This window comes from Rhinopithecus bieti, unplaced genomic scaffold, assembly GCF_001698545.2.
Source record: "Rhinopithecus bieti isolate Rb0 unplaced genomic scaffold, ASM169854v2 scaffold_33937, whole genome shotgun sequence".
Taxonomy (NCBI): Eukaryota; Metazoa; Chordata; class Mammalia; order Primates; family Cercopithecidae; genus Rhinopithecus; species Rhinopithecus bieti.
In genome coordinates, this window is record NW_016814873.1 from 1,634,055 (window position 1) to 1,661,450 (window position 27,396).

Genomic DNA, 27,396 nt, shown 5'->3' on the forward strand with positions numbered 1-27,396 from the left:
TCTCCTGCCTCTGAGTGCCTGGAGCCCTTCTAGTCTGACTGCCCCAGCTGTCTCTGCAGCTGGTTGTGGAGCGAGCTTCTCCAGGAAACACCCATCATTTCTTTGAATTCCCAACACTGAACACATTGAGGTGCTGGATGGTCACCCCAGCTTCTGCAGGGAACCTTGCCATGTCCTCCAGAGCTTTGGTGACCCCTTCAGCCCATATCCTTATCCCACCCTTCATCATTAATGACTCCTGTATCAATTCTGATGCCCAAATAGACTGTACCCTAATGAGGACACAGCTGAGGATTGTGAGAGGTAGGAGTCAGGGTTAGGGCTAGAAGAGAGTTTGTCACTTGAATCCAACACTGAATGCCAGGAGACAGAGGTGATATGGTTAGTCTTGGTGATGTGGCTGCGTCTATGGGAGGATGTGGATGGATGACAGTGACGAACTGGCCAGGCCTGAGGCAACCCTCCCCCTTAGGTTTGGCTTTTGAAGTCCTCAAGCTCATTGAGGGCAGCTCATGAGACCTCTTGACTATGGGTCCACGGTTCCTTTATATACATATATATGTATGTGTGTTTGTGTGTGTGGAATCAGTGTCTTGTCATGTTTTCTCCATGGGGGTTGTATAACTTAAGTTTGCCCAGCCTCTAGTTCAGCGAGTACACATCTGAAGCTCTGGGAGGGAACAGGCAAGACCTGGGTCTAGGGGTGAGAGGGCTCCCTCTGGTTCCCACTATCCAATCCTAACCAGTCTTATAGGGAACAAACACTGTACCTTTTATCACAGCGATTCCAAGAAACACACATACCACCATTGAAGAATATTTAACTTTTCTTAAAAAAAAAAATCTTAACCATGAAAGGAAGAAAATAAGAGTATACATTATCTTAACAGCAAAACAGTCATTTCCATATCTATATTTTATATATTATATATATATTTATATATATATATGTATATATACACCTAGCACAGTGTGTATATTCTATTCATCAGGGAGAGTTGGGTGAGGACATGGTGATGGGGCCAATGCTGCGGTGGCCCCTTGGATGGTCCTGGGTGAATTCAGGGACTCAGCATTCAGACCCGCTATCCCCACCTCCTGGGCCCAGTCTTCAGCTCCGTACCTGCTTCACTGGTTTTCTACAGGGACAGGGTGGGGAAGGGGGGACATAGGTGGGGTAAGAAACTCCCCATGGTCCCCATCTTGTGAAGATGAGAAGTCCAGGGAGGGAGGGAGTAGCCCGGCAGCAAGCTGTGGAGGGTAGGCTCTGGAGCCAGGCGGGACGGGGAGCCAGAAGACCTTCCCACTCACAGGGACAGGGACACTCAGGCCTGGCTCCCCCTTTAGGTTCGATCCTGGAGCTGGGTTGTTAACTAGGAGATAAAAGTGAACCCCCTCTTCCCTAAGCAGCTCCTTCCATATAACTGCCTCCAGCACTTCAGGAACAGGAACAAAAAAGGTCAAAGTTATTTACAATAGCAAAGATGCACATACGATACATACATATTTATAGGAAACCAAAGTGACAAAGAGGGGAGGGGAGGCACCCACCTCCGCCTGGGGTCTTATGGAGAAAGAGGGGAGGAAGAAAGTGCATTTACACAGAAGCCTCCTCCTTTCACTTGCATGTCTGAGGGCAGCGCACGTACAGGCGTGCACGCACATGTGGGGTGAGGGCAGACCATGGTGAGTGGGGGCCTTTCAGATGCAGTCAGCATGCTTTGGAGACACAAGGCCTTGGAGGGTTGGGCTGAGGGAGGGAAAAGACACTGAAACTTGACTCCGATTTGAGCAGACCAAGCAACATGCGGGTCTCCCCCCAGGCCTTGGCTGGATCCTAGTTTCCCCAACTGCCTCCTCCACAGGGAGGAGCGTTGGGATCCCCCCTACCCTGCGCCCTGGTCTCAGGCCAGTCCCTGAAGGAGGAGTGGGGACACAGAGGATTTGGTGGTTTGCACGGTTATGGTCCTGGTGACGCGGCTGCGTCTGCTGCGCTGTCTTCCAGGGGGGCGTCAGAGCCTGTGGGAGGAGGATGAAGGTAAGGAACAGGCCAGTCTGAGGTGACCGCGTCCACATGTTCTGTCTAGAAAGTCTTCAGGCTCACGAGAGCAGCCCCTTCAGCACCTTCCTTCTCCTCCAGAAACCCCAGTTTCTTGCAGGGCTTGAAAAGGGTTGTCTACTGAACTCCACTTTCATCAGCCCCTAAAGCCCTTAGATCAGGTAGGTACATGCCTTGTCTTCCTGAGTTATGACACAGCTGTGTCCCTGGCTCACCCAGTGTGGTTCTGAACCATTTAATCAGCACCAGTCTTAGGCTGGCACTGTGTGTGCACCTGCAATCCCAGCTGCTTCAGAGGCTGAGCAGGGAGGATCACTTCGGCCCAGGAGTTTGAGACCAGCCTGGGCAACATAGCCAGGCCAGCCCTTGTCTCGAAGAAATAGAAAATATTTATATTATATATATATATATACACACACACAGACACATATATATATATATATAATTTTAAAAAGTACAGATCTTAGATGTGAGACCAGGCTCCTCCTGGTTTTATACCTCCATATACAAGGAAAAAGAGGGCTCAATTCTAAGCTCCCCATTTTTCCAGGGAGCTTCTGTGGGACTTCCCTAAAAAGATCCCTCTCTGAAGCTGAGGGAATGAATTCGTTTCACTCAAGGGGAAACCAGACTCTCAGAACCACTATCTCTCACTGCTTAGTGATGTGTCCTCACCAGGTGGCGGACTTCTCCCCCATGGTAGGTACTGAGAGGGACCTGGCTTCACTCACCATCCTCAGGGCAAGGCCCCAGTTCATGGCTGTTCCTGGAGTCAGAAGCCAGGGGCTCCTTAGTGGGAGGTGAGAGGGAGCCGTCTGTCCATCTAGCTGCTTCTGTGTGGAAACTGCCCACAGGCGTGGTGCCACCAGATGACTCTCCCCCGAGGGACTTGAGCAGTTCTCTGTGGGCCAGCTCCATATCCTGGAAGAGTCGGTGGGGGAATGTCTGCTCAAGTCCTTCTATTCCTATTTCTTCCCCTGGGGAAGGGGTCACACTCTGATCTGTGCTGGGCCTTGGGGATGGGGGTGTGATTTAAGGGTGGCTGGGGGAAGATTCCCGGGCCAGGACAGGATCTAGGGCTCCCGCAAAGAGACACATCTCACTCGTGGGGAATGGTTTTGGAGTGATGGACTGAAGGCCTGCAGGGACCCAAGCCCTGTTTCCCTTACCTTGAGCCTGTTGAGCTTGAGGGTGAGCTGCTCAATGGTACGGAAGATCATGCCTACGTCCCTGAGGGCCAGGCTTGGGGGAGAGCGGCTGAGGCATCTTGGATCTCCATTGCCTCCCTGCAGCTGAGGCTGAGGCTCTGCCTGCCCTGCAGGGACGCTGTCAGGCTGAGGGGGGCTTGTGGGTACCCCTGAGTGGTCGGTGCTTGAGTCCAGGGGTCCTGCTGGCATGCTGACATAAAAGCAGTTCCCTGTCCCCACAGTAAGAGAATGAGATCAGGAGGCAAACAGAGAAGTTGAAGCTATCCTCCCACGCCTGTGGGATTCCCTAGCCACCTGACAGAGCAGGCCAGGCAGTCCTCTCCAGATGAACTTGCAGCACACGGGCCTTGCTCACTGTCTGCCAGCCCCCTAAAAGCCCTGCTCCCGAGACTCTTTTTTTTTTTTTTTTTTTGAGACGGAGTCTCGCTCCATCACCAGGTTGGAGTGCAGTGGCACGATCTTTGCTCACTGCAACCTCCGCTTTCTGGGTTCAAGCAATTCTCCTGCCTCAGCCTCCTGATTAGCTGGGATTACAGGCCTGTGCCACCATGCCCAGCTAATTTTTGTATTCTTAGTAGAGACGGGGGTTTCACCATGTTGGTCAGGCTGGTCTCGATCTCATGACCTCGTGATCCGCCCGCTTCGGCCTCCCAAAGTGCTGGGATTACAGGCATGAGCCACCGCACCCGGCCACTCTCGAGATTTTCTAGATGGCACTTTGTTCAGTCTGGCCCCAACCCAGGGGAGATGCTGAGTGGTGAGCTCAAGGGAGAAGTGGCAGAGCTGCAGTATTTCATTTGGGGAAATCAGAGTGGCTCCCCGTCCTTGAGTAAACAGATTGTGGACTGGTTTCAGGTTCTTTTGAAAGGAGCAGGCAGCAGCCCTCCTGCCCTGCCTGACTCCAGCTCTGGATGAACTGCAGCCCGCACTGCCCCTCTTCCATCCATGCCGTGATCCTCTGGAGGTCTCTCGACCCAACCAAGGGGTGTCAGAGAGAGCTGGAGGAAGGACATGGAGGGTTCCTGACAGGCAGGAAGCACAGAGAACCACCGTGGAACCTGGGGGGCCCTTTCAGCCGATTTCCACAGTGACACTGGAGCGGCGGCTGAGGTGGGGAAGTGGCTGCTCGAGTATCAGGTAAAGGACACTGGGTCCCCAGAACCAGGCCAGGCTTCCCTGCCCCTCCCACAATTGCACACAGGCATTTATCCCTGCCACTCTGAACAGGAGCCTGGCCAGGTGGATTCTTAAGGCAGCACAGGGCCTGTCCCTGTCTTTAGAGCCAGATCTTCCTCCTCCTCCCCATTCCAGGCAGCTGAGGGAGCTTGTGGGTGTGTGTGTGACCATGGGCAGGGGTCTGACTCTGCCCTCACAGGTTCCACACTCCAGTCCTGGCCTGTCTTTAGCTCCAAGGAGAAAGTTATTACCCGTAGCCTTTGTTCCGCCTTCCACTTCAGGTGGCCCAGGCTCTGACTGGCCACTCTCTGGTAGTGCAGGGACAACCTTGCTGCCTGCCACCTCAGCTGCACCGACACCACCACCACCAGGAAGAGGAGAGACCAGAAGACAAGGAAAGGGAAGGGAGAGAGAACAGGAAGGAGAGAGGGCAGGAGGTGGGGACAGGGGGAGGAGAAAACGGGAAGAACAAGGTGAACACAAGATCATACATGATGACATCCCAGGCAGTGCAGAGAACTTTCCACCAATTCACCGACAAAGAGAGAAGGAAGGTCAGTTCCCAGAAACCCAGGAGACAGGCGGGCATTGGGCAGATGGAATGAAAAATGCTGCTGGAAGGGAGGCAGAGTGGAACCTCAGGGGAGGGCAGGCCCACTAGCACGGAACCCCACCCCAGGTGTGTCCCAGGTTTTGTTCTACCTTTCTTGTCACCCTCTCAGACCAGCCCACTCTTCCCGGCGCGGGGACCTTCCTCCCTGGGCTCACTGCTTGGGCTGGGCAGACCTGTCGGCCTCCCTGTGAGCTTGTCTTGGCTTTTCTTGTCTCAAGGCTGCCCATGGTGTTTTGCAACCCGGAATGCCCTCCCTGGCACCTTATTCACTCCCCATACCCCTCACTCGCCAAATGTCTTCCCAGCTTTGTCTTCCACCCCTTCCAGTCCCAGCTGCCACCTCTACTGCCCTAGGTGCTGTTGCCTGGTGTGAGGGGCTGCATGCATCTGCCCTGTCTTTCCCAGCCTGAGGCTCCTGAGAAGGGGGGCTCTTTTCCCTGGGACCAGATGAGTGTGGAGCACTAACAGAGACTGGTGCTGGTAGCTGGTTTGTGCCAGGCAGAAGGAAATGTCCTTATGTGTTACAAAATGAAGTTCAGAGATGATTCAGAATTTTGTGTAAATCCACACAGATATTAAGTGGCAGAGCTAAACTCTGAATCTCGACTGTCTAACTCCAAAGCCTGCCTGGTATCAGCGTGTCTCATTCGTCCAGGACCAAGTGTAAGTCTCTGCTCACACAGTACCCAGGGGGAATATAGGAAAGGAAGCAGCTATTCGGAAGACTTATCTCACCTAGCAAGGGAGCTTGTCTCCCCACTGGACACTCTCATTTATTTTACCTTTTCTCACAACTTTGTAACCTCCTGCTGCCTCTGTGCTTGCAGCCTCTTCAGCCAGATTCCTGTCCAGTTCTGGAGACTCCCATATCCCAGAATTTCTGGTCCTTGGGGGTAGGTGTTCCAGAGAACAGAGACCCACGTCCTCCTGCTCCGGTCGTTCCCCCTCTGGCCCCGCAAGCTGGGTGTTGTCCCCCTGATCCCCAGGGGGCGCCTGCCCTGGGGAGCCTGGGTCCCAGGGGTGAGAGGTGACACTGATGACAGAAGGTGTGGGTGTCAGGTCGTCCTCGGGCTCCCGGGCAGCCTGAGTTTCCATGGTGTGACCTGGCAGCAGGCTCCACAGGATCAGGTGTCGCAAGTTCTCCACTGGAAGGGAAACAGGGTGATGTCTTCCCAGCACAGGATGGCACACCATGCCAGAAGGATCGCTGTGCTGCCCCACTGACCCCAAGGTGGTGACCTCAGGCACAGGTGAAGCTGGAGGGCTCTGGTCAACTAGCTGGTGGGGGTTGGGTGGGGAATGACATCTGTCTCTGCATCCATCTCTCCTCAAGCACACCAGGGAGAGCCTTCAGGAAGGTGGAGGGTGCAGGCGCCTGCCAGTTCACACTGGCTGTGCAACTGGGGACCAGGGGCTGACAGCAGGGCCTTGGAGCACTCACCATCTTCCAGAGCGGAGTCAGCAAGCCCTTCCATGAACAGAGGGCCTGGGAAGGCCAGGTGGATGGGGTTCCTTGTCCTGATGCCCCTGTTCTCTCCATCCAGGGATGTGGAAGGGCAAGGCAGGACACCCAGTTCTTCCTCTACACTGCCCTCCTGCTCAGGGTCCTCTAGCAGGACTGGGTGCTTCCCTTGGACCCTCTGCTGGGGCCCAGTGCCTGTTTTGGATGAGAGAAGAAGGCAGGGAAAGGGAGAGGGCTTGTATGGGAAAGCCTATGCGCAGCTTTGGAGCCAAGGGGCTGGGAACACGGATTCGTTCTACAGTTGTTTACTGAGAACTTCCTGTGGCCGGCACTGTCCCAGGCTCTTGGCATATGACAGTAAGCAAAACAAAAAGATCCCTGCCCATGTTGAGCTTACATTCTAGTGGAGGGACATACAAAAATAAGACTCTTCAGCCAATTATGTAGTTTGTTAGAAGGCAGTAACTTCCACGGGAAAGAAGAAGACAACAGCAGGGCATGGGGCTGGGGGCTGGGCAGTGCTGGCTACAGTATTAAACAGACTGGGCCAAGAGGACACTGGAATGAAGACACGAAGGAGGTGTGGCGTTAGGAGGAAAAGCATTCTAAGCAGAAGGAAACAACAGACACCCAGCCAGGAAGCCCGAGATTTCTCCTGAAACCCAAGACCCCAGGTTACTTCACACGCAAGCTCTCAATGAGAATGCTGTCCTCATCACAGTAACTGCATCTTAAGCCCTTTGAGCTCCCCAGCCCTCCATGTTTTCCATCCCCATAGTTGCAGTACGCATCTCTCTCCCCAACAGTGACCCCTGGAGGATGCAGGGCCCGTGGATCCCGCCAGACTGCTCATCGTCTTCCATGGCTGACGCTGTCACCCAGAGAGGCTGGGTGGGAATCTCTGGTCAGGTGAGCGAGTTCATCCTTTCTTTTTTTTTTTTTTTTTTTTTTTTTTTTTTTTGAGGCGGAGTCTCGCTCTGTCGCCCAGGCTGGAGTGCAGTGGCCGGATCTCAGCTCACTGCAAGCTCCGCCTCCCGGGCTCACGCCATTCTCCTGCCTCAGCCTCCTAAGTAGCTGGGACTACAGGCGCCCGCCACCTCGCCCGGCTAGTTTTTGTATTTTTAGTAGAGACGGGGTTTCACCGTGTTAGCCAGGATGGTCTCGATCTCCTGACCTCGTGATCCGCCCGTCTCGGCCTCCCAAAGTGCTGGGATTACAGGCTTGAGCCACCGCGCCCGGCCTTCATCCTTTCTTAAGTCCGTTCACTCTGCTCTCCTTCCTCTTCCAGACTCTTCCTCCTGCCCTGTTTCTTCTCTACTCTTTATCAAAACCTCACACCCTGGGCCCCGATGGACTCTCCCATCACCCCCATACTCACACCCAACCTGTGCCTACAGAAAAAGGCCTGGGCAGGCTCCCACAGGACAGTTCAGGGCCCTTACCTCCAGGCAGCTCCTCGGGTTCGGGTTCACCATGGAACACATCTGAGTCATCCAGTTCTACCCTGAGGGAGGAAACCAACTCAGGGTAAGATGTCATGAGATTCCACCCCGGACTCGTGTGTTAGAATGGGCAATGCAGTAGGATCCGAGAAGGACGGTGTGGGCCTCCTCACCTGGCTGGTCTGCTTGGCAACCCGGAGAGGAGGGGGGCTGCTGGCTGAGCTTCCCTGGTCCCCTGCTCTACATCCCCCTCACCCTACTTCAGGCTCAGCTCTATTACAGCCAGGTGGCAGACTGTGGGGGAGCGGACAGGGACAGGAAGCAGGGATGGGGGCATGTTTCTCCATCTGCCAGCGCGTGGAGCTGCCTGCTCCCTGCTAGCATTTCCCTGTTGTGGCTGTCCACCCCTGGGGTTGAAGGGCTTAGAAGCAGCAGGAAACAGGAGGTTTGGAGCGGAGAGAGTGCGGGGTCTGGAGGGCTAAGTGCTGCACCTGCTGGGTGTGAGGCCCTGGTGGGCTGGCTCCTGGGAGCCTGGGGGTGGAGGATGGATGGGCATCGGGGCAGCTCCGGGGTGCCTGGTGGCATTCCGCACGGCCTCTTCTAAGAGCTCCATCCATCTGTTGCTCGGCAGGAACAGAGAGGACTGTAGTGAGAGCAAGATAGTGGCACACACCACCCCGTACTGAGCTCACTGGAGCAGGGCTTCCAGGCCCTTCTCCAGGCCCTAAGAACCCTCTGTCTGGCAGGTGCCCACCTCCCTGTACAGTCCTCCGGGGCTGCTCCCTTGGGGTTATATTACTTGCAGCTACCAAATCCTGGACACCAACCCTTTGTTACGCTCTGGGCAAAGCATTCTGTGTTTTCTCTCTAAAGTAATTCTCTAACAGGTAGCATTAGCCACATTTTGAAAGATGAAAACCCTGGAGTTGGGAAACTGTCTGACTCGACCTGTCTCCTTCCACTGTACCACGCCACCTCTGGCAGCTGCTGTCAGAGAACATGGGTTGGGTGGGAGGCAAATGCTTGAGAAGGATGCATGAATCTAATTCGCCTGATGGTGAAGGGAGTAGGGCAGGAAGGAAAGCAGCAGCAGCAGCAGCTGCTGGAAGACTGCCAGAAACTCATTCTCCCAGAAGTGGGCCTGGTGACCAGCTCAGGGGTGATGACCCCTCCCAGCTTCTCTACTTCTGTCCTACCTCCCACTTCCCTTCCCAACCCCCTGTCCAGGCACTGCTCTGGGGCCCAGTCCTGGCCTTGCTCATACACACCACCCTGGTCCCAAAGGGACTGTGGTTACGGGTAACCCCTCAATCAATTCTCACGTGTTCTTGTCTGATGATGTCAATGCAACCAGCTCATAGATCTGGGGTGGGCCCAGCTTGGAGGTGCAGATGATAAAGAAGGCCCGTTTATCTGCATGAGGAAAGGAAGGTAGAAGGGTCTGTACTAGGGATGGGAGGTGTGACTGCAGCCTGGGCCAGGGTGACAGAGTGGGACTCAAAGCCCTGACCCTCAACGTGGATGGATAGTGCAACACGAGACAGATGTGGATCATGAGGACCACTTAGAACCCACTTACACAAGGGACAGAGGAAATTCCAGGACCCCTAATGTCATCTTATGATGTGTATGGTGCTTAGGATTTATAAAACTTTTTGTTGTTTTTTGAGACGGAGTCTCACTGTCGCCCAGGCTGGAGTGCAGTGGTGCCATCTTGGCTCACTGCAACCTCCGCCTCCCAGGTTCAAGCGATTCTCCTGCCTCAGCCTCCCGAATAGCTGGAATTACAGGTGCCTGCCAACATGCCCGGCTAATTTTTGTATTTTTAGTAGAGACAGGGTTTCACCATGTAGGCCAGGCTGGTCTTGAACTCCTGACCTCAAGTGATCTGCCTGCCTCAGGCTCCCAAAGCTGTGGGATTATAGTTTATAATTTTATAAAACTTTTTCATACCTATCATTCCTTTTGATGCCCCCAAGAGGTAGGGCAGGTATCACTCCTATCTTACAGACAAAAAAAGTGAATCTAGAGAATTTTGCTCCAGAGCCCTTTCTCACACACACTGCACTTCTCATTGAAACGTCTCTGTCCACTGGATCCAGCTCTGTACCGTGGGTACTAACATCTTCTGTAACCAAACTCTGCTCCGGTCACTCTTGTAGCAGAAAGGCTTGTCCTACTTATTCTGCCTAATCCCATTCTTCCCAATCCTGCTCAGACACTCTTACCCCATCCCGGGTGTGCACGTCCCATCCAAACCAGCACTGTGCTTGAGGACTGCTGACAATCCCTGTGCCATGTTGTCTATCTTCCTCTTGGTCCCCATCCTAACCCTCATTCTACCCCACTTTGGGCCAGTCCTCCTGCTTAGGCTGGGACAGGAGGAAAGGAACACAGGTGGACAGGTAGGTCCTGTAAAGGCTCCACACTGACCCTACCTCACCCAGCACTCGCTGGACATGGTCCCTGAGCCCCAGGCCAGCCTGGACCATCTCCCCAGGTACCTGTGGCCACAGAGCGGATGAGCACAGCATTGAGCTTGAGTACGGGGCTGAAGGTCTGCTTGCTGTCTGAGGAGCCCACAGCTGTCTTGCTGTGGCATTTCAGCAGTAGCTTCTCGTCCTGTTTCTGCAGCAGCACTAGGAGGTCCTCCAGCAGCAGCACATGGAGGTCTGGAGGGGTATGGTTGTGGGGAGGCGTTCCCTGGTGCCCACTCATCCCTCATGAGCACAATGCAGGGCCATAGGCTCTTGGAGGCTCTAGGAAGCCCTGGGAGTCTGGTGACCCCATTTCTCTCTCTGGTTACTCCCTTCCCATGTCCTGAGCTATCACCTCCAGTCATGTTTCAATGCTTGGGAAAGACAGAGAGAAGAGCCCAGGGAGGCCCACCCACTGCAGGTTCCTGCTCAGTCCCAGTCCCCTGGCACATACCCAAGGTCTTATCCTTGCTGATCCTCCAGGTCAGGGGCCCCTCGTGGATCATTTTTCTGGTTGTAAGATCCAGGCTCTGTTAAGGAGACACCATTCATTCATTCATTCATTCATTCATTCATTCAAGTGTTTGAGAACCTACTGTGTGCCAGACATTGTGTTAAGGTGCTGGAAATTGGTAAGTAAGAAAAAGTCCTTGCTCTTACTCTCTTGTGGGGGATGAAGACAAGCAAAAAGGTAACTGTGAAGTCATGTGCCATGTGCCAGCGGGGGGATATACCGATGGCTCTGACTTGGGTCTCCCACCTGCCCCTACCATGTGCCAACTACAGTCCCAAGAAGATCACACACTGCTTTTCCTGCCCATGCCTCCAGCTTGATTCCCTCCCAGAAGATCTCCACCTTACCTCCAGTTCGACCCGATCCCCTGCTCTCTCAGGCTGAGTTCCAACATCTAGTCTTTCTTGGGTAGGGCTGTCTACCTTGTCCATCTAGGGACAGGGTGACAATAACAGGGTGTATGTCTTCTGGGGCTCCATTGTGCCACCCTATCTGGTCTTTGTCTCCTACCTGCAAGACTCTCCAAGCCCTGACCAGAGTTCTGCTCCTAAGGGTGCCCACAAAGTGTGAGGGGTTGACTGTGCTGCAGTCTCTGCCTCCTACCTTGAACTCTGCTGCCAGAGGGTTGCTGGCCCTCTCCAGGGCAGTGGCATCCAGGCGTTTCTGGTAGCCCTCTAAACGGTGGCGGTTCTCTGTTTGCTTTACCGCTTCATTCACATACTTGAGAATCTCCCGGCACTGGTCCCGGGCCCGGCAGAGCTTCTCATGCTCAGAGGTGCCACCTACCAAAATGGACAGAGAAGATGGTTGGGGCTCCTGCCTGAGAAGTCTAACATGGCATCAGCTATTATTTGCCTGAATTCATCCATGGCAACTGGCTTGTTTCAAACCAGCAGGTGTGGGTGGAGGTGAGCCACCCTTGCCTCACACGAGGACCTCAAGTGGTAAGGGTAACTTTTACTGAGCATCTTCAGGTCTCAGACAGACCACTGCTTTGAAGACACTGATAGCTCTTGGGAATTCCTGCCTCTACCACAACCAGCTCTACAGATGCAAGGGACAGAGACTGTGGTAAATGGCCACAATTATGCCACTAGAAGGCCTGTTCAAATCAGATTGGGGTTCCTAACACCTCTCTGTCCTGACTCCAATGTCTGAAATTTGAGGGTAGTGAAAGATACCCAGGATCCCAGGGAGAGTGACAACCTAAAGCTAGATCCTCTTGTTCAGTCTGGTCCCCTGCTCCTCTAGTGTTACCACGTAGGCTGTGTCTTTTGTGCACTGCAGGGGGCACGAATGGGGATAAAATCCAGCTGCACGCAACCAGAGGGACCCAGGTACCCTTGAATGCCAGCCTGTGTTGGGCATCGGATGCTTTCCTTGGATTTGCACAAAGGCCCACACAGGTGGGCCTTCGATGGTGGCCCCTACTCCTCCCACTGTTAAACACCTTGTATTTTCCAAAGGACATTTACAATCATTTTCTTCTCTGAAATACCCCACAACAGAACAAGGATGAAGACACCAAAGACCACAAGGTACAGTGATTTGCTAAGGTCACAAAGCAGTGCCAGAATGAGGGTCTGGCACGAGGCCCGCTGCCTGTGATGCCAGCCCCTCCCCAGGCGCTACCCTCTGTGTGCTTGATGATGCTCTCCAGCAGCAGCGGGTACTTGGTGAGCCGCTGCATCTCAGAGATGATGAGGTCTCTCAGCTGCAGCCGCCGGCATTGAGGGTGGCTCTCAGCCTCCTAGACAGCAGGACACATAGAAGGGAGGAGATGTCAGCGTGGCTGGGAGCTGGCTTATGGGCTCAGGGCCAAGATGGGTGTGAACATGACAAACAGGTCCTAACACCAGGTGGATCACTCAGAAATAGTAGTGGAAGCTTCTTCCTTAAAGATGTAGAGAAGGGTTTGTGGTGGCAGGGAGACACCAATCCAAAGTGATATGGTCAAAACAGAAGGGCAGGCATATTGCTGCCACTCCATAGACAAGGAAACTGAGATACACCTCAGTGCACACAGGTGCTGGTGGGTGAGCCAGGCCTCTGACTGCTAATCCAGGATTCTTTTCAACAAACAAAGGTCTCTTTGTCTAGAGTCAGTCAGTTTTGAGGAGCTTGTGCAGAAGGATAGAGGGAGTTGCTGTAGAGAGGGAGGATGTGGCCAGAAGGACAGAAGTTCAGGAGATCCTTGGTGACCCTGACGGAGATGAAGGAAGGCCAAGGCATGGCCAAGGACGCACCTGCATGAAGAGCTGGAATCGACTCTCCTTGCGTTGCTTGGTCTTGATTAGCTCTAGGGCTATTGACTGATAGGAACAGAACTGTGCAGCCACTTGCTGGAGTTCCTCTCGGGCAGGGCCATCAAACTGAAGAGGCAGAATGGACATGGGGCCAGGCATCACACCCCTGCCTGGGACCAGACCCCTGCCTATCCATTCCTTTGCCAAATTCCCTGGCCTTGGGTAATGAGACCCTGTCTCCCCCAATCTCCTCCTTGCCAAGAGGGAGAAGTTTGGAGCCATACCCGGGCCAGCATGAGGTCACTGATCTCTTTGATGATGGGGCCTTCCTCCCGGAGCTTCTTCATGGCTTCACACCAGGAATCTGGGGCGAGAAGAGAACAACTCGAAATACCTGGGGTTGAGCTCAAGTGCCAGAACCTTTCTGACAGAGAGAAGCGAATCTCTGACAGCAGTGCATTGGAAGGGTCTGGAAACCATTTTACTTTCAGGGTGAACTCCAGTGCTGGTTTCAGGCTGTCCACAGATCTTTTTCTCACCAGGGATTGGTGGGGGGTTATCTACTCAGGGAGGTCCTGGCAGTGGGGCCAAAGTGGAACAGGAAGCTGAAGGGAGGCAGAGGAGGAGTCTGGAGGGGCACAGGCTCCTTACTGTGAATCTCTATGAGTTCAGGCAGGTTCGGGAAGAGCCGGGCCAGCTCCTCCCGGGGCATCAGGTTCTCCTTCTTCATTCGCTGGTAGAAGATCAGGTCCAGGACCCGGAGTGTGCGCAGGTGGGAAGCTTCAGTCACAAACAGCTCTGAGTGGTGGTTGTGACAAGAAGGGTAGAAAGCCAGGGAGAAAATGGATCAGCAGTATCTAGAGTCCCTGCCTGGTTCCCACACCATTCTAATTTTGGGGGAGCTTGAAGTGCTGGTTTCAGATTATACAGCAACTTTTCTCTTATCCCAAGGGCCAGAACTGAGGGGGACCTATAGCAACAGGCAACATCGACCTGCTCCAGCACACAGGGGCCCCCCACCCTATTAACCTCTTTCCCACCCTTGTGTCTTAGGCATCCTGGACCCATTCCCACATGTGTGAGCGGAGCTGGGGGCAGTGGAGCACGTTCTCACCATTTATGACCTCTTGCCGGTCAATCTCCCTCTGGGTTAGCCCAGCCACCACATCCTTGCCCACTGTATGCTGCCAATTTTGGGCATCTGGCTCTGGCTCCAGGTCAGACAGCTGGCCCAGATCATCCTCTAGGAGGTGGGGAAGGAGGGCATCCGTGCAGAACCCCAAACTGGGGGACTCAATGCTCCTGGGGGAAAACAGGCAGCTCAGCTTCACTCAGGAGGAAGAACTCACATGGAGGGTTTGGCCCTCCCTCTTCTGCCTGACCTGCTTGCCCCATGCACATGGGAAACCAGCGGGCCCGGAAGAGGAGACACCCACCCAACCAGCCCCTTGTGGTGAGAGGAGCAGCTGGATGCGGATGGGACACAGAGACACCAAACAGAGGCATCACTGTGCCCATCACTTACCTGCGGCCCATTTTGGGAGTGAAGGGAGGGGTTGGGTTCTCAAGAGACCTGTGGAGGGAATGTCAACTCTCAGCAACCCTCTATCCTTGCACCCACTCCCGAGATGTCCATGGGTGCAGCCACTGTAGCCCTGCCCACCTGGTGGAGAGGCTGGAGGCAGAGGACGAGGCTGACTGGTGCAGGCGAGTAGCCTCCGCAGCAGCATCCATGTCAACATCACTGCGAGAGCGGGGCACGTTCTCCGCCTTTCGAGACCGTTTCATCTCTTCCCGGCCCTTGAGGCTTTCAGAGCGACCCAGGCGAATCTCTGAGCGTGAACTGGGGGAAGGAACAAGAGACTTTGGGACTTGGGAAGTCAGTGGGCCATGCTTACATCCTGGCCAGCTCTTACCTGGGACTCCATTTCGAGGATGCCTCCATGCCACAGGTTCTCCCCTTGAACATGGCCAAAGCACCTGGATGGCAGTGGAAGCTTCTCAATGATAGACCATTTTTGCTGCTCTACAAACTCTACAAACTCCTCTCTCCTCAGCCTATCCTGATGGATGGACAGAGTCATCTTCCTCTGGAGTTATTAGGAAGGGATCCTAACAGGAAGATGAAATCTGGGGCTAATGGAATCCGAATTATAGTGTGTCCACAGGCCTGAGACACCATGCTCCTGTCAAGAAGGTGGTAGACATCATTGTCCCTCATCAGGGACTACAAGGTCCCAGCTCCCTGCCCATGGGGCCATCTAGTGGCCAGTCCATGTTGCCCTGCTTTGGAGTGGGTCAGCTGCCACCTTTAACTCTGCTTGAGGCGGACCTCTTTGAAGAGGTCTTAAGAGGACAGTAGAGTCACTACATTCACAGCTCATTTTAGGATTTTCCACACGGCCTGTCAGAAAGTTCTATCTGCTGCTGGATTCCTAGCCCTCCAGTTGTGATGCGATGAGTTCCATTCTTAACAGTACTGTTCCTAAGATTCCATTTCCTCTCAGGAGCAGACAGGCTTGTGCTTCCAGGGGCCTTTTTACTGACAGGCAGGACCCGCTCCTTGGCCTGCCATGCTTGGCTACTGAGTGTCTCTGGGGTTTGATGAGATGCTGATGACTGGGTGTTGCAGTCCAGTCCTGCTGTGCATCAGCCCGAGACAGCTGGCACCTCTGACCCCTAGCCACCCCAGGATGGTCCCCCCACCTCCATGCTGTGGCCCTGCTGGGCTGCTTCTGATATTATTAGTAATCTACATCCTGCTCTGCTTCTAGGACCACAGGAGGCCTAATAGCACAGCAGGTTGCCGCAACGAGGAGCTAAATGTCTCGGTCTCCATTCATCGTGCCCAAACCACCGGATGATCCAAAATGGAGCTCATCTCCTAGGGTCCTGAGGGTTTCATCTGCAGGGTTAGAAAACGTACTGCCCACTGATCCCTTACTGAATTCACCCCCCAGAATTCTGCTAGAACAATCCCAACCCAGACTAACTCAGAACACTTTTCAGTGTCCTAATGGGTCACTGTACCAGCACAATAAACACCCAGTGGAGCTACTGGGGCTGCAGAGCTAAGCACCTTCCTTCACGCACCCAGAAGTAAGTAATGCTCCCACCAAGAAGTGAGGCATATCATCTAGCTTTGCCCCCAAATTCCTAGGGTACTGCCTTCTAGAACTGGGGCATCTTATACCTGTTGAGTATCTACAACAATCTCTGACCCACCATACTGCTAATACTGTTTCTTCTGAGATTGCCAGTGAGTTTATAATCATCAAATCCAAAGGTTTCTGCTTAGAGTAGCTTTAGGATCCTAGTGAGTGTCTTAGGGCAAATTTACCTAGCAATGCCAAGAATGCAAGTTTGTAAATGGTCTCAAATATTTTCTCAAAATGTTGATGTCTTATAATCTTAAAATATTTGATTTATCTACAACATCATGTGCTACCACAGGAATCACATAATGTGCATATTTAACTTACCCATTCATGTTAGAACTCAACCTTCCCCCAGTACAAATCTAACCTTTATCTCCTGTAAATCTGTCAATTCTCATGGCAGCAAAATCTTTTGACACGTGTTAAGCTGAAAAAAGGCTTCATATAAACAGAAAGGAGTAACCTGCATTCAAGCAGGAAAGCTTGGCTTATGGTTTGATAATTAGTTATTTCAAAGGCAAAATAGGCCAGGGGCAGTGGCTCATGCCTATAATCCAAGCACTTTGGGAGGCTGAGGAGGAAGATTGCTGGGTTAGGAGTTCCAGACCAAGCTGGGCAACATAGTGAGACTGTCTCAAAAAAATAAAAATAAAAATAAATTAGCCAGGTGCAGTGGTGCATGCCTGTATCCCTAGTTACTCAGGAGGCTGAGGTGGGAGATCTCTCGAACCCAGGAGGTTGAGGCTGCAGTGAGCTATGATTGTACCACTGCACTCCAGCCTGGGTGACAGAGCAAGACCCTGTCTCTTAAAAAAAAAAAAAAAAAAAATCCCTCAAACAAACAAACAAAGGCAAAATGGCTTGAATATCCACACTGCTTCATACTGACTTGCTTTCATGCCTACCTGTACTCTAGCTCAATGCTCTGAGGCTTGAGTGTCCGCAAGATTATCTCCCCCCGCATAAGACTACGTTACTATACCTGTTTAAGTCACCTTTAAGCGTGGCACGAATACTTGTGACTACAGGCATGTGATTTGAAGTGCTGGCTATAGAGTTTTAGACATAACTTGACTGCTGTCATGCCACGATCAAGAGCAACTAAGTCCAAGAACATGTTTTCATACCAGATGAGGACTCTAGTGAGAACCTGACCAAAGAAGAATATGAGAGATGCCAGTCTCAATTCCCTTTTTTCTTCTTGAAAAGGGAAAAACAGTTCATTTGTAATCAATCCACTTTGCCTCTCTTTGCTGAGGTGGACATCTGATGCCTAGAGTTACATCACTTGTCTTTAAAGTACCCAGCAGAACCTCATCTCTGGCTCTCTTCTTCACATACAGACATGAAACGACATTCTTTTGCCTGCCTAGGTCTTTTTTTCCCAGGACTCCCTCTTGCCCCCACTGCAGTTTTCCTTATCCTTGTCACTTAGGGTTTCCGATTGGCCTCTTTATAACATCTAGCTTGATCTTGGATGAAGGCTACTGAGTAGTCAGGTGATAAATCCAAAGGGAATTTGAAAAGTGTGTAGTTCTTGGGATGGAAGTCAGGGATCTGCTTGCTCTTCCACTGGCTTTTTCACCAGCACACAATGTGTCTCCTGAAGATACTGTGGGTGGGGAGGAAGTTCTGTAGATGGAGCTTTAGAAGCTAGTGGAGAGGGGTAAAGTAGCTGGAATTAAACCCCAGCATCAGCCCTGCCCATGCTCTACTCTTCGAGCAGCTAGTGAGTCCCATCCAGCCACTGCTACCTGTCACTCTCCAGCAGGTCCTCTGGAAAACTTCCGGTCGAGAGTCGCTGTGTCCCAGGTTCTGGGGCGTCATACTGCTGGTTGTTCTCAAAGTGCTGAATGATGTTCCTCACATTGCCTGGTTTGACTAGAAGCAAAAAGAAAATGAAGGACATTAGGCTTGCTGTTCAGGGACGGCTTCTCAGGCCCAGACTTCCCCAGATCCCAGAAGACAGAGCAATGAGCAAGCGTGGATGAGAACAGCACTGGACCAAGAGTCAGGAGATGTGTTCTGGTCCTGGCTCTTCTATGAATACGTTTTGTGGCGCTGGGCAGTCACACTATCTTTCTGGGTTTATTCTTCCCTCGTGCACAAAATGAGAGGGTTTGGAAGTATATTTTCCATAAGCGTTCTTTTGGCTCTCACATTCTTCTGCTTGAAAGTCATGATTAGTAGCCAGGAATACCAAAGCACATCTACATGTAATTTGGCCATGTTGCCAAATTATTAGGCATTTCTCAAATTTAAATGAATTTTTTGTTTTTCTCTGCCTCTCCTTCCTGTCCTTTCTGCCCTTCTCTGGCCTCCATCACTACAGAATCAGACTCTTTAGTACTGTAAGAGATGACCTAGGAGGAACAGAGGGGAGATTTCACTGGCATTCAAATTCCAGCCCCCTTTCAAAGCTAGGACAGAAGAGAGCTGTTCTTGTTCAGACAAACAGAGAGGGCAGATGGGAGAGTGAAAAGGCACAGGTAATGCCACCTACAGCCCCTGGGGAACTCAGACCCAGAGTTCCGTGGCTCTCAGCAGGAGGGAAGAGAGATAAGGAGTTCACCTTCAAGTCAACTAGCTCAGTTCTGAGCCCAGCGATATTAGAACAGGGGTGGGCTAGAAATGCTGGCTGCCTGAGACTAGCGGAAAGGACAAGGGGAAATGGGGAGGCAATATCAACAGCCCAGGGTCTGGGCCCTGATCCTACTTCAGAGATTCTGACATCTACATATACAAACTTACAAATCTGTCTCAAAATCTGACTTTCATAAGAAAGCTTCTAAGTCAGAGAGAACAGAAAAAAATTTAGCTGCTGTCTTCAAAGTGTACGATTCCACGGCCTTTAGGCAAGTGGCTTGGGAATATTTTTCTAAAACTGTGCAAGTGGCTGTGGGTGCACATTACAGGAGTAGGGGCTATTACCATCACTCTCACTTTGGAGATTAAGAGCAGATCTGCCTGTCCCAGCCTGAATGTGCATCTGGGTCTTGAAGCCATGCAGATGCCAGGGTCAGCTGTGCAGCCGCAGCCCTGAGCCACCCTGGCTGGGTGATGATGTGGGAGCCTGGGAACATCCTATAACTGAAAGCCAGCAGGCTGAGTCCACTCTTCCCTTTCCCATGGGCCACTTGGAAAATGCTCAATTATGTTCTAGATAGAGTTATACCTTAGCTGTGGTAAAATACAGGCGTAGCCCTGAGAGCTGGTATAACCGAATGACCCAGAGTAACAGGGGAAAAACAGGTAGAAGGAAATGGATTTTTAAAAAGAGCAAAGTGGCTAGGCACACAGTGCCTCATGCTTATAATCTCAGCATTTTCAGAGGCCAAGGCAGGAGGATCGCTTGAGCCCAGGAGTTTGAGATCAGACTGGGCAATATAGTGAGACCCTCTCTCTACAAAAAATAAATTAGCCAAGTGTGGTGATGTACGTCTGTGGCCCCAGCTACTTGGAAGGCTGAGGTGGGAGCACTGTTTGAGCCAGGAGTTCAAGGCTGTAGTAAGCTATGACTAGACCACTGCACTCCAGCCTGGGTGACAGGGTGAAACCCTGTCTCAAAAAAAAAACAAAAAAAACAACCAAAAAAACTGAGGAGTGGATTTCAAGGCCATTCTTTTTTTCCCCTTGTTTTATAAACTTTTTTTTCATTAATTCCTTATTTTTATTGCTTAAAATGGCATACAGTCTAGCAGTTTAGTAACTTTTAAATTAATTTTGAAGATAATATTTTTAATTTTCACTTTTATGTAAAATAAATTACACTAACAGAATAGTTTCCAGATTGCATCCCATTGCTATCTCGCTATCTCTCTCTCTATATTTATTGTTGAACCTACAAAGTGTTAATCAATTGCATGCATATGGACCTTATTAACAGGAAATGAACTTGCTCAATTCTGTGACATTTCACTGTAGGCTCTAAGCTTCTTATGGATTAATGTGTATCACATTAATGTTTTAAATACATGGATTCTGGAAGATACTAGGTCCTCTAAAATACATTTAGGGTCATTCTTTTTTCACTGCTGTGGTTATACAGTGCTGGTAGTTAAATGTCAAAAGAGATGGAGGTGCTATACTGAGGGGCTTAAGTAGATGATACGAACAAAAATACCCAAGAGAAAAACTGTTAGAGACCCATACTTTACATTAAAAAAAAATCACCTTCAAAAATGATACTTTTATTATTTTAACTGAAAACAAAAATCTGAGGCACTGACTGGGTGTGGTGGCTCATGCCTATAATCCTAGCACTCTTTGAGGCCAAGGTGGGCAGATCACCTGAGGTCAGGAGTTTGAGACCAGCCTGGCCAATATGGTGAAACCCCGTCTCTACTAAAAATACAAAAATTAACTGGGTATAGTGGCACATGCCTGTAGTCCCAGCTACTCGGGAGGCTGAGGCATGAGAATCCCTTGAACCTGGGAGGCGGAGTTTGCAGTGAGGCAAGATCATGCCACTGTACTCCAGCCTGGGCGACAGAGTGAAACTGTGTCTCCAAAAAAAAAAAAAAAAATCTGAGGCACTTCTGCTTCACTGCAAGACCCTTCAATGTGTGAGGGTTCCCCTCACTTATACAGAACTCTGGATTTTTGGAAACTCATCATGGAGATGTGACTGAATTATAGAGAAAAGGCCTCAGGCTGTGGAAAAACCGCCAGAGGAACCAGAAGTTTAGTCGTGGCCAGAACTACCAGAAGGCGCTGTCCCTGCGGGAGAAAAGGGGCTCTGCCCCCTGGAACTCTGGGTTAGGAGACAAGGTCTCGTACCTGGCATGAGGGTGGTGCCCTCCCCAACCACCCACAGGGTTTGCAGCACACAGCAGCTTTAGCAACAATGAGCAGCACGTAAGAGAAATGGAGAGAAGAAAGAAAGGGAGGGAGGAGGAACAGGATGGGAGATGATGAGAAAAAAACAGAAAAGACAAGATTTGGGAGATGGAAACTCAATGCTAATGCAAAGACAAACCCAAAGAAAATGGTCCTTTTACCTTCCACAGGGGACAAGGGAATATGAAATGCTAAAAGAAAAACAAACAAAAACAAAAGTAAACCATGAAAAGTCAAATCAATGTTTTAAGAATCAAAATAAAAATTACATCAAGCCAGAAAATGAAACGGTAGTGGTGAAAACCAAGGCTGATCCAGAAGAATCCCTTTCCTTCTCCTGCAATGCAGCAATTTCAGAAAGGGCAGCCAGCCCACCCCACTACCCCTCACAGATTCCCACTGATATTGGGGGGCTTAAGGTACTGACTGGGAGGGGACAGCAACAATTTCCAGACAAATGACACACACTGGGAAGAGATCAATGATAGGATCAGTTGAGTTTTGGGTTACTGATGGCATTAGGGGAACCTCTGGGACCCAAACTTGCCCCCAACCTGACTAGTTCTACTCAATAGTGACTCAACCATCCCCCTCCTGCATCTGTACTACTGCAGTCCTGTGTGCTGGGACCAATTATAGACCCTTGGATGAAGGTGAAGGGAGTATTTACTGTCCACAGGGCGATCCTTGCCGAGGGGAAATGTTTCTCACGTGGTCGTTTGGTAGCTAGAACTGCTCTGGGTTCCTAGACTAAGACCCAGGGACCGGGACGGTTTCCTTGGCTCAGAAATATTCACCTGAACCTCAGAGATCCTGCACTGGATTTGGCAAGGGGAGAGAAAGTGGCTGTGGTCTGAGTTTGGATCTGCGGTTCCCAGAAACACAGGAAGGCCCTCTGCCAACATACTGGTACATGAAAGGGCTGAGGTCCCTGCCCAGGGAATGCCCAAGGCTGTTGCTCCCCAAATACTCACTGCTTTGAGAAGAGCTTTTGGGCTTCCCAATGTATTTGAGGATGGGGTTTCGCTTCTTGTCCTCCAAGGCATCCTTTTCTTTCTTGGAATTGCTGCTCTGCTGAGACAGGAGACACTGGGGTTTGGAGGAGGCCCTGATACTCAGGCATGGCTGCTAATCAATTCTGCCATTGTCCCCCAAGGCTGGCCCTCAGTAAGTAACTGGAGAGTTGACTCTTGCTGGTACCCTAACAAGCACATTCACCTCTGACCTGGGTTTGGAAGGGACTGAGAGCTGCTCTAGTCTGGGGGTTCTCACTGAGTCCACATCCAGGTGAAGGGATGTAGCCAGAGACCTGCAAAATGGCTTTCCTGACCTACCTCAGCACAGAGAACTGCACCAAGAGGAGATATGTTCCAGGACAGCTGTTACCTTCTTTTTATTTTTTTTGAGACAGAGTCTCACTCTGTTGCCTAGGCTGGAGTGCAGTGGTATGATCTTGGCTCACTGCAACCTCCAATTCTTGGGTTCAAGCAATACTCGTGCCTCAGCCTCCCGAGCAGCTGGGGTTAAGGCATGCACCACTACGCCGGACTAATTTTTGTATTTTAGTAGAGATGGGGTTTCACCATGTTGCCTAGGCTGGTCTCGAACTCCTGAGCTCAGGCAATCATCCGCCTTGGCATCCCAAAGTACTAGGATTACAGGCATGAGCCACCATGCCTGGCCCTCACCTTCTTGGTCTTAGGGAAGAAGGGTAGCCACTTGTCCTTGTCAGGAGCAGACTGGGCCTTTTCAGCTGTGTTGGAAGGTCGTGCCTCTCGAAGACGGATCCCAGCATGGCTCATGTAGGTATTGAGGGCAAAGTCCATGGGGGCGCTGTAAAAGAGGAACAGTGTCCTGAATCAGAGAGCTCAAGTTATCTTCCCTGTGCCAAACAATCTCCTCACCACCACCCAGTGGAGTGGGGAAGGGGTAGTTACAGGTGAAAGTATTCAAAGAAAAGTCTAGAATAATTAAATGGGACAGCAGGCAGAAGCTGCCAAAAGTTGGACTGTGTGTGACCTTCTCCACACAGTGAGCCCACAGGTAACCAAGAATAAGACTTCTACCAGGAGAAGTCTTACTCTTTCCCAAGCAGAACTCTTCCCCATGAGCAGATGATGGTCAGTGGAAGAACACGCCAATTCCCTAAAATGTAAGTAAATAATTTCCTGCCTGGTCAAGATACAGGCAGACGTGGAAGACTGACTGAGGTCTGCAGCTGATACTCTCAGGCATATGTGCAGGGGTGGGGAGGCCAGGGGAAAGGAGAAATGCCAGCAGCCTCTGCCAAGGTATACTACCTTCACCATCCTCCCACCCCAGTACAGAGAAAAAGAGATGGAAAAGGAGCTGTCAAGTGGCTTCCAACTGCCACAAATGAAAATGTCCAGAGTTCTGTTTAAAAATGTCTTTGTATCCACAATTTGCTGGATGGATGATGACCCACTCTGCATTCAATGCAGCAAGGCTTCAGCTCTGTCTGTATTTCCCTCTAAAACAGACTCCTAACCCCATTTTCTCTCCCTTATTAGTGTGTATGCTCAGGGAATGCAGACTCATTTTAACCTTGGCTAATGAAAAACAATGAGATAAATATATAGGCTGCAAAAAAAAAAAAAATTCTAATATGTGCCAAGAAAGGAACTGTGCTGCACACCAGCTCCCCTCTGCAGATGCCACTAACAGGCTGATTCCACAATTACTGTCATTACTTTAGGTAGTTTAAGGGAAAGAAGTGAGAAGGGAGACAAAGGGCTCATCTGGGTAGAGAAGCTGCAGCCAGGCATGGCACTGTGAGGAGCAATGGCAGCTTGGCGTCTTCCCACTGAGGAACAGATCCACATCCCCAGGCGGTGATCCCTAAGCATTAGGGGCGTGGGCCTCATGAACCCTATGTTATGGTCACACAGACACCTGAGAGCTAGACTTGCAGGAACCACGGTCCTACGTGGTTGTACAACATGAGGGACTCCTCTGTGATTGTCAGAAATGGAAAGCATAGTAGCTCATCCCCACTCCTTCCACCTTGAAAGCTGCAAATGCATATCATAGACTTGCTTACCTCCTATCTTCCTCATACTTGGACCTGGAATGAAAGAAAAAACAGATTACTCAGACTGCAAAGACAGAGAGGCTGGTCACCTGGTTAGAGGCTAGGAGGAAGGTAACTTTTTCCTAGATGAAAGGAGGGTTAGTGGGGGAAAAGGAGGGAAGTACGTTTGATGCACAATATTTGGCACATAGCAGGAACTCCATAAATATTTGCCGAGTTGAAATATCAGCCTTAGCAGAGACTGCATAGGTTTCATCTTCTTTGCTATTTTTACCCTGTCCTTGAAGTGCCCGGCTGTGCCGATGGATCTGACTTGTATGGAATGGCTTAACCAAGGTCACATAGCTACTTAGTAAGAAGCAGTATTAGGGAAAAAAATTACTTCTAAGCCTGAAGTGTCCCCACAAAGTCTGTGATACTGGGGCTTTCATCACAGGTGCCTACGACACTTTTGAAAATGGCGCTAGAAAAACGTAACAAAAGCAGCTGTGCCAGAAGCGCCTTAATATGTTGCACTAGTTCAGTTTTCTGATGTGGATTAGTAAAAGATGGTTCAATTTCCCCTAAGCCAGTTCTAGCTGCCTACTGAAGGAACTTTATCCACTGGGTACACACAGCACTGGCCTCACTCTCTGTGACAGATAAGATCTTAGAGGCAGGAAGGGAGAGAGGTCAGGAAGCGGGCCAGCAGGGGAAAGCAGAAAGCTTACCACATTCCTGGGGCCCGGGGTCTGTCATAACCACCAAATGACTATCAGGAGCTGCAGGCTCTGCCATGCCCTTGAACACCTGCAGCCCTCAGCCTGACCAATGCAGCAGGAGGGCACGACTCCCCATCTTTCAGGGGCAGGAGAATCAGGCAAGAAGTGGAAGAGGGGGAGAGGTTGAAAGAACAGACCCACAAAATATGTCAACCTGCTTGGGACGTTCAGTGGGGTGGGTGGGAGGAAGCTGAAAGACTCACAAAATATCTCCAAGGGCAGCCAGCTGCTTCTCAGCCACTTGGCGCTCTCGGAGAGGGTCCCCATCCAGGTCCAGCAGGTCATTTTCACCATACAGGCTGCCCAACCCCAGAGTGCGCTTCGTTCTAAGCCAGATAAACACAGGGAAATAAAGAAATATACACAAACACTCAACAGATGGATACCCAGAAAGAACGAGGCAAACACATATAACAAGAGATATGTGCACGTCCCAGAGGGAAGGAGCCAAGGCCAAGAGGCAGTGGTGCGAGGAGAGTGGTGGGAGGGCAGCTCCTGGGCCAACCTGTAGTCATGGATCTGCTCTTGGATCTCAGGCATGGCTGCCTCTTGAGCTTCACAGAGAACACCACGGGCATCCTCGCTGTTCCGCAGGCGTGAGTCTGTAGTGGGAGACCAGAGAAAGCAGGGTGGGTAGGGTACTGGGGGTTGGGGGGAGATCACTTCTGCTGAGCATTTCAAGGCATTTCAACTCCCTGTGACACTGGGAGGAAGGGCTGGCTTTCTGCCCTGTTAGCCTAAAGGGAGAGGAGGCCTGGACCTCTCAGGTCATTCCTGAATTCAGGACTGGAATCCTGATATCCAAAGTCCAAGGCAAGGACAAAAATATGTTCTGGATGTTCTGTGCTCCATTAAGAGAAGGATTAAAGCCCCTCTTACTGGATGGGTCTAAGTACCATCTTCTGATATCCAAGTGCAGACCTCTGAGAGGTTTGTTCCCCTCTACTGCTCCAGAAGCAGCTCAAAGCTAAAAGAGGCAAGCACTTCACATTCCATGAAACCTGAGCTCCCCAGTAGAAACCGAAAGATGTCTCTCCTCTAGTCCCTGCATCTAGCTCCACCCAGGCGAGGCTAAGTCCCTGAGAGTTGCGCTTTACTCTCACTCTGCTTTCGAGCAAGCTCTGTTCACCCTATGCCTGGGCTCTCCTCCCCATCACACGTGCCCACAAATCATCTCTTTCTACATGCAGCTTCCAATTCCTGTCCTCTAAAAAACTGCCAGTGATTAGCTTCTCAGGCTGACATCACCTTAGACTGCCTCCCCTTAATTCTTCTACTGATGATTAGAAGGAGAAGGGAGCTGGGCACCATCTAGCCTGCCTGGTCCTCACTCTGGACTCATTGCTGTCAGTATTAGGGAACTTATAAAAACAAAAATAAAACACCCCCCACCCCCCCCCAAAAAAAAAACCAACAAGAAAAACCACTCTGGAGATTCCAACTCTGCAAGGAGGATGGAGTGACGCCCTAGTTTCTGTATTTTTTGAGTTCCCCAAGGGATTCTTGATAACCAACCTGGCTGAGGAATCCCTGATCAAGTCTGATTTCCTCTTTGTACAGATAAGCCAATGGAGAACCAGAGAGCTCATGTAGAAGGCTGGCAGACATGAACCCAGGTCTCCTAACTCCAAGTCCAATGTCTTCCCATGACAAGCTCCTCCCCGGCAAAGTGAGTGCCTAGGCAGGGTCTGTCCCATATGCACCTGTCCATAAGCTACTGTGCAGTGTTCTGGAGCAACTGTCTCATGGGTCTTTTCCTCTATTAGAAGATGGTTGCCCAAGAACAGGAACTATGTCCCTTCTGTCCTCTGGAGTCTCCTGAGAGCTCAGGACAAGAAAGGCACCAAGAAGAGACTAACCGACCAATGAGCCAACTTACCAATTTCAGCCTGTAACATCTCAGGGATCTTGACTCTCAGAGGCTAAAAAATAGAAGTGTGGAGCAGAAGTGGTCAGGTCTGTACACTCCAGGGAGATCAACAGTGTGCCAGGCGAGGAGGGCTTGCCCATATGAACTTCTTGCCTTTCTGCCTACATCTGCCTACCATTCTTCTCATTACTCCCCAACTGCACACCTGAATTCTAGGCTAGGGTTTCTGGGAAATGGAGTCTGAGGTTACACAGCAAGCTGGTACAATATTCTAAGGGCGGCACAGGCAGTTTTTCACTCTTATTTCCAGGCCATTAAGAGTGCATGGAATGGCATGTTGTCTAAAACGTGGACCCGTGCTGACTTAGCAGCAAGGGAAAAGCCTTTATTGGGCTATTTGGTGGACTTTCCCTCCCCCTCACTCCCATGGGAAAGCTAGCCTTGTGTCACCTAGCCTTGCAGTTAGCATGGTGTTCTGGCTTTTACTACACAAGTCCCTGACACCTGGATACTGGAGAG

General features: G+C 51.0%; 1 protein-coding gene across 14 annotated transcripts in view; it reads right to left on the minus strand.

Annotated features, from left to right (window-relative positions):
* Positions 1 to 809: 809 nt before the first annotated feature.
* Positions 810 to 27,396, minus strand: part of ARHGEF11 (Rho guanine nucleotide exchange factor 11) — a 110,452-nt gene continuing 83,865 nt past the window's right edge. For 8 of the 14 annotated variants that reach the window (XM_017852544.1, XM_017852542.1, XM_017852534.1 and 5 more), the window contains 27 exons: positions 26,887 to 26,929; positions 25,513 to 25,609; positions 25,211 to 25,333; positions 24,256 to 24,279; positions 22,883 to 23,027; positions 22,169 to 22,268; positions 21,356 to 21,385; positions 18,110 to 18,236; positions 14,861 to 15,040; positions 14,723 to 14,770; positions 14,312 to 14,499; positions 13,849 to 13,995; positions 13,482 to 13,561; positions 13,198 to 13,323; positions 12,584 to 12,701; positions 11,555 to 11,733; positions 10,892 to 10,967; positions 10,465 to 10,632; positions 9,283 to 9,373; positions 8,452 to 8,577; positions 7,961 to 8,022; positions 6,498 to 6,713; positions 5,839 to 6,201; positions 4,695 to 4,790; positions 3,229 to 3,476; positions 2,791 to 2,980; positions 810 to 2,019 (listed from right to left, as the gene is read on the minus strand). In XM_017852544.1, coding sequence (XP_017708033.1) covers positions 1,961 to 2,019; positions 2,791 to 2,980; positions 3,229 to 3,476; positions 4,695 to 4,790; positions 5,839 to 6,201; positions 6,498 to 6,713; positions 7,961 to 8,022; positions 8,452 to 8,577; positions 9,283 to 9,373; positions 10,465 to 10,632; positions 10,892 to 10,967; positions 11,555 to 11,733; positions 12,584 to 12,701; positions 13,198 to 13,323; positions 13,482 to 13,561; positions 13,849 to 13,995; positions 14,312 to 14,499; positions 14,723 to 14,770; positions 14,861 to 15,040; positions 18,110 to 18,236; positions 21,356 to 21,385; positions 22,169 to 22,268; positions 22,883 to 23,027; positions 24,256 to 24,279; positions 25,211 to 25,333; positions 25,513 to 25,609; positions 26,887 to 26,929 — 3,450 coding nt within the window. In that variant the 3' untranslated portion in view covers positions 810 to 1,960. The remainder of the gene's footprint in view (positions 2,020 to 2,790; positions 2,981 to 3,228; positions 3,477 to 4,694; positions 4,791 to 5,838; positions 6,202 to 6,497; positions 6,714 to 7,960; positions 8,023 to 8,451; positions 8,578 to 9,282; positions 9,374 to 10,464; positions 10,633 to 10,891; positions 10,968 to 11,554; positions 11,734 to 12,583; positions 12,702 to 13,197; positions 13,324 to 13,481; positions 13,562 to 13,848; positions 13,996 to 14,311; positions 14,500 to 14,722; positions 14,771 to 14,860; positions 15,041 to 18,109; positions 18,237 to 21,355; positions 21,386 to 22,168; positions 22,269 to 22,882; positions 23,028 to 24,255; positions 24,280 to 25,210; positions 25,334 to 25,512; positions 25,610 to 26,886; positions 26,930 to 27,396) is intronic. The other 6 variants (XM_017852541.1, XM_017852540.1, XM_017852532.1 and 3 more) reach the window with 4 other exon arrangements.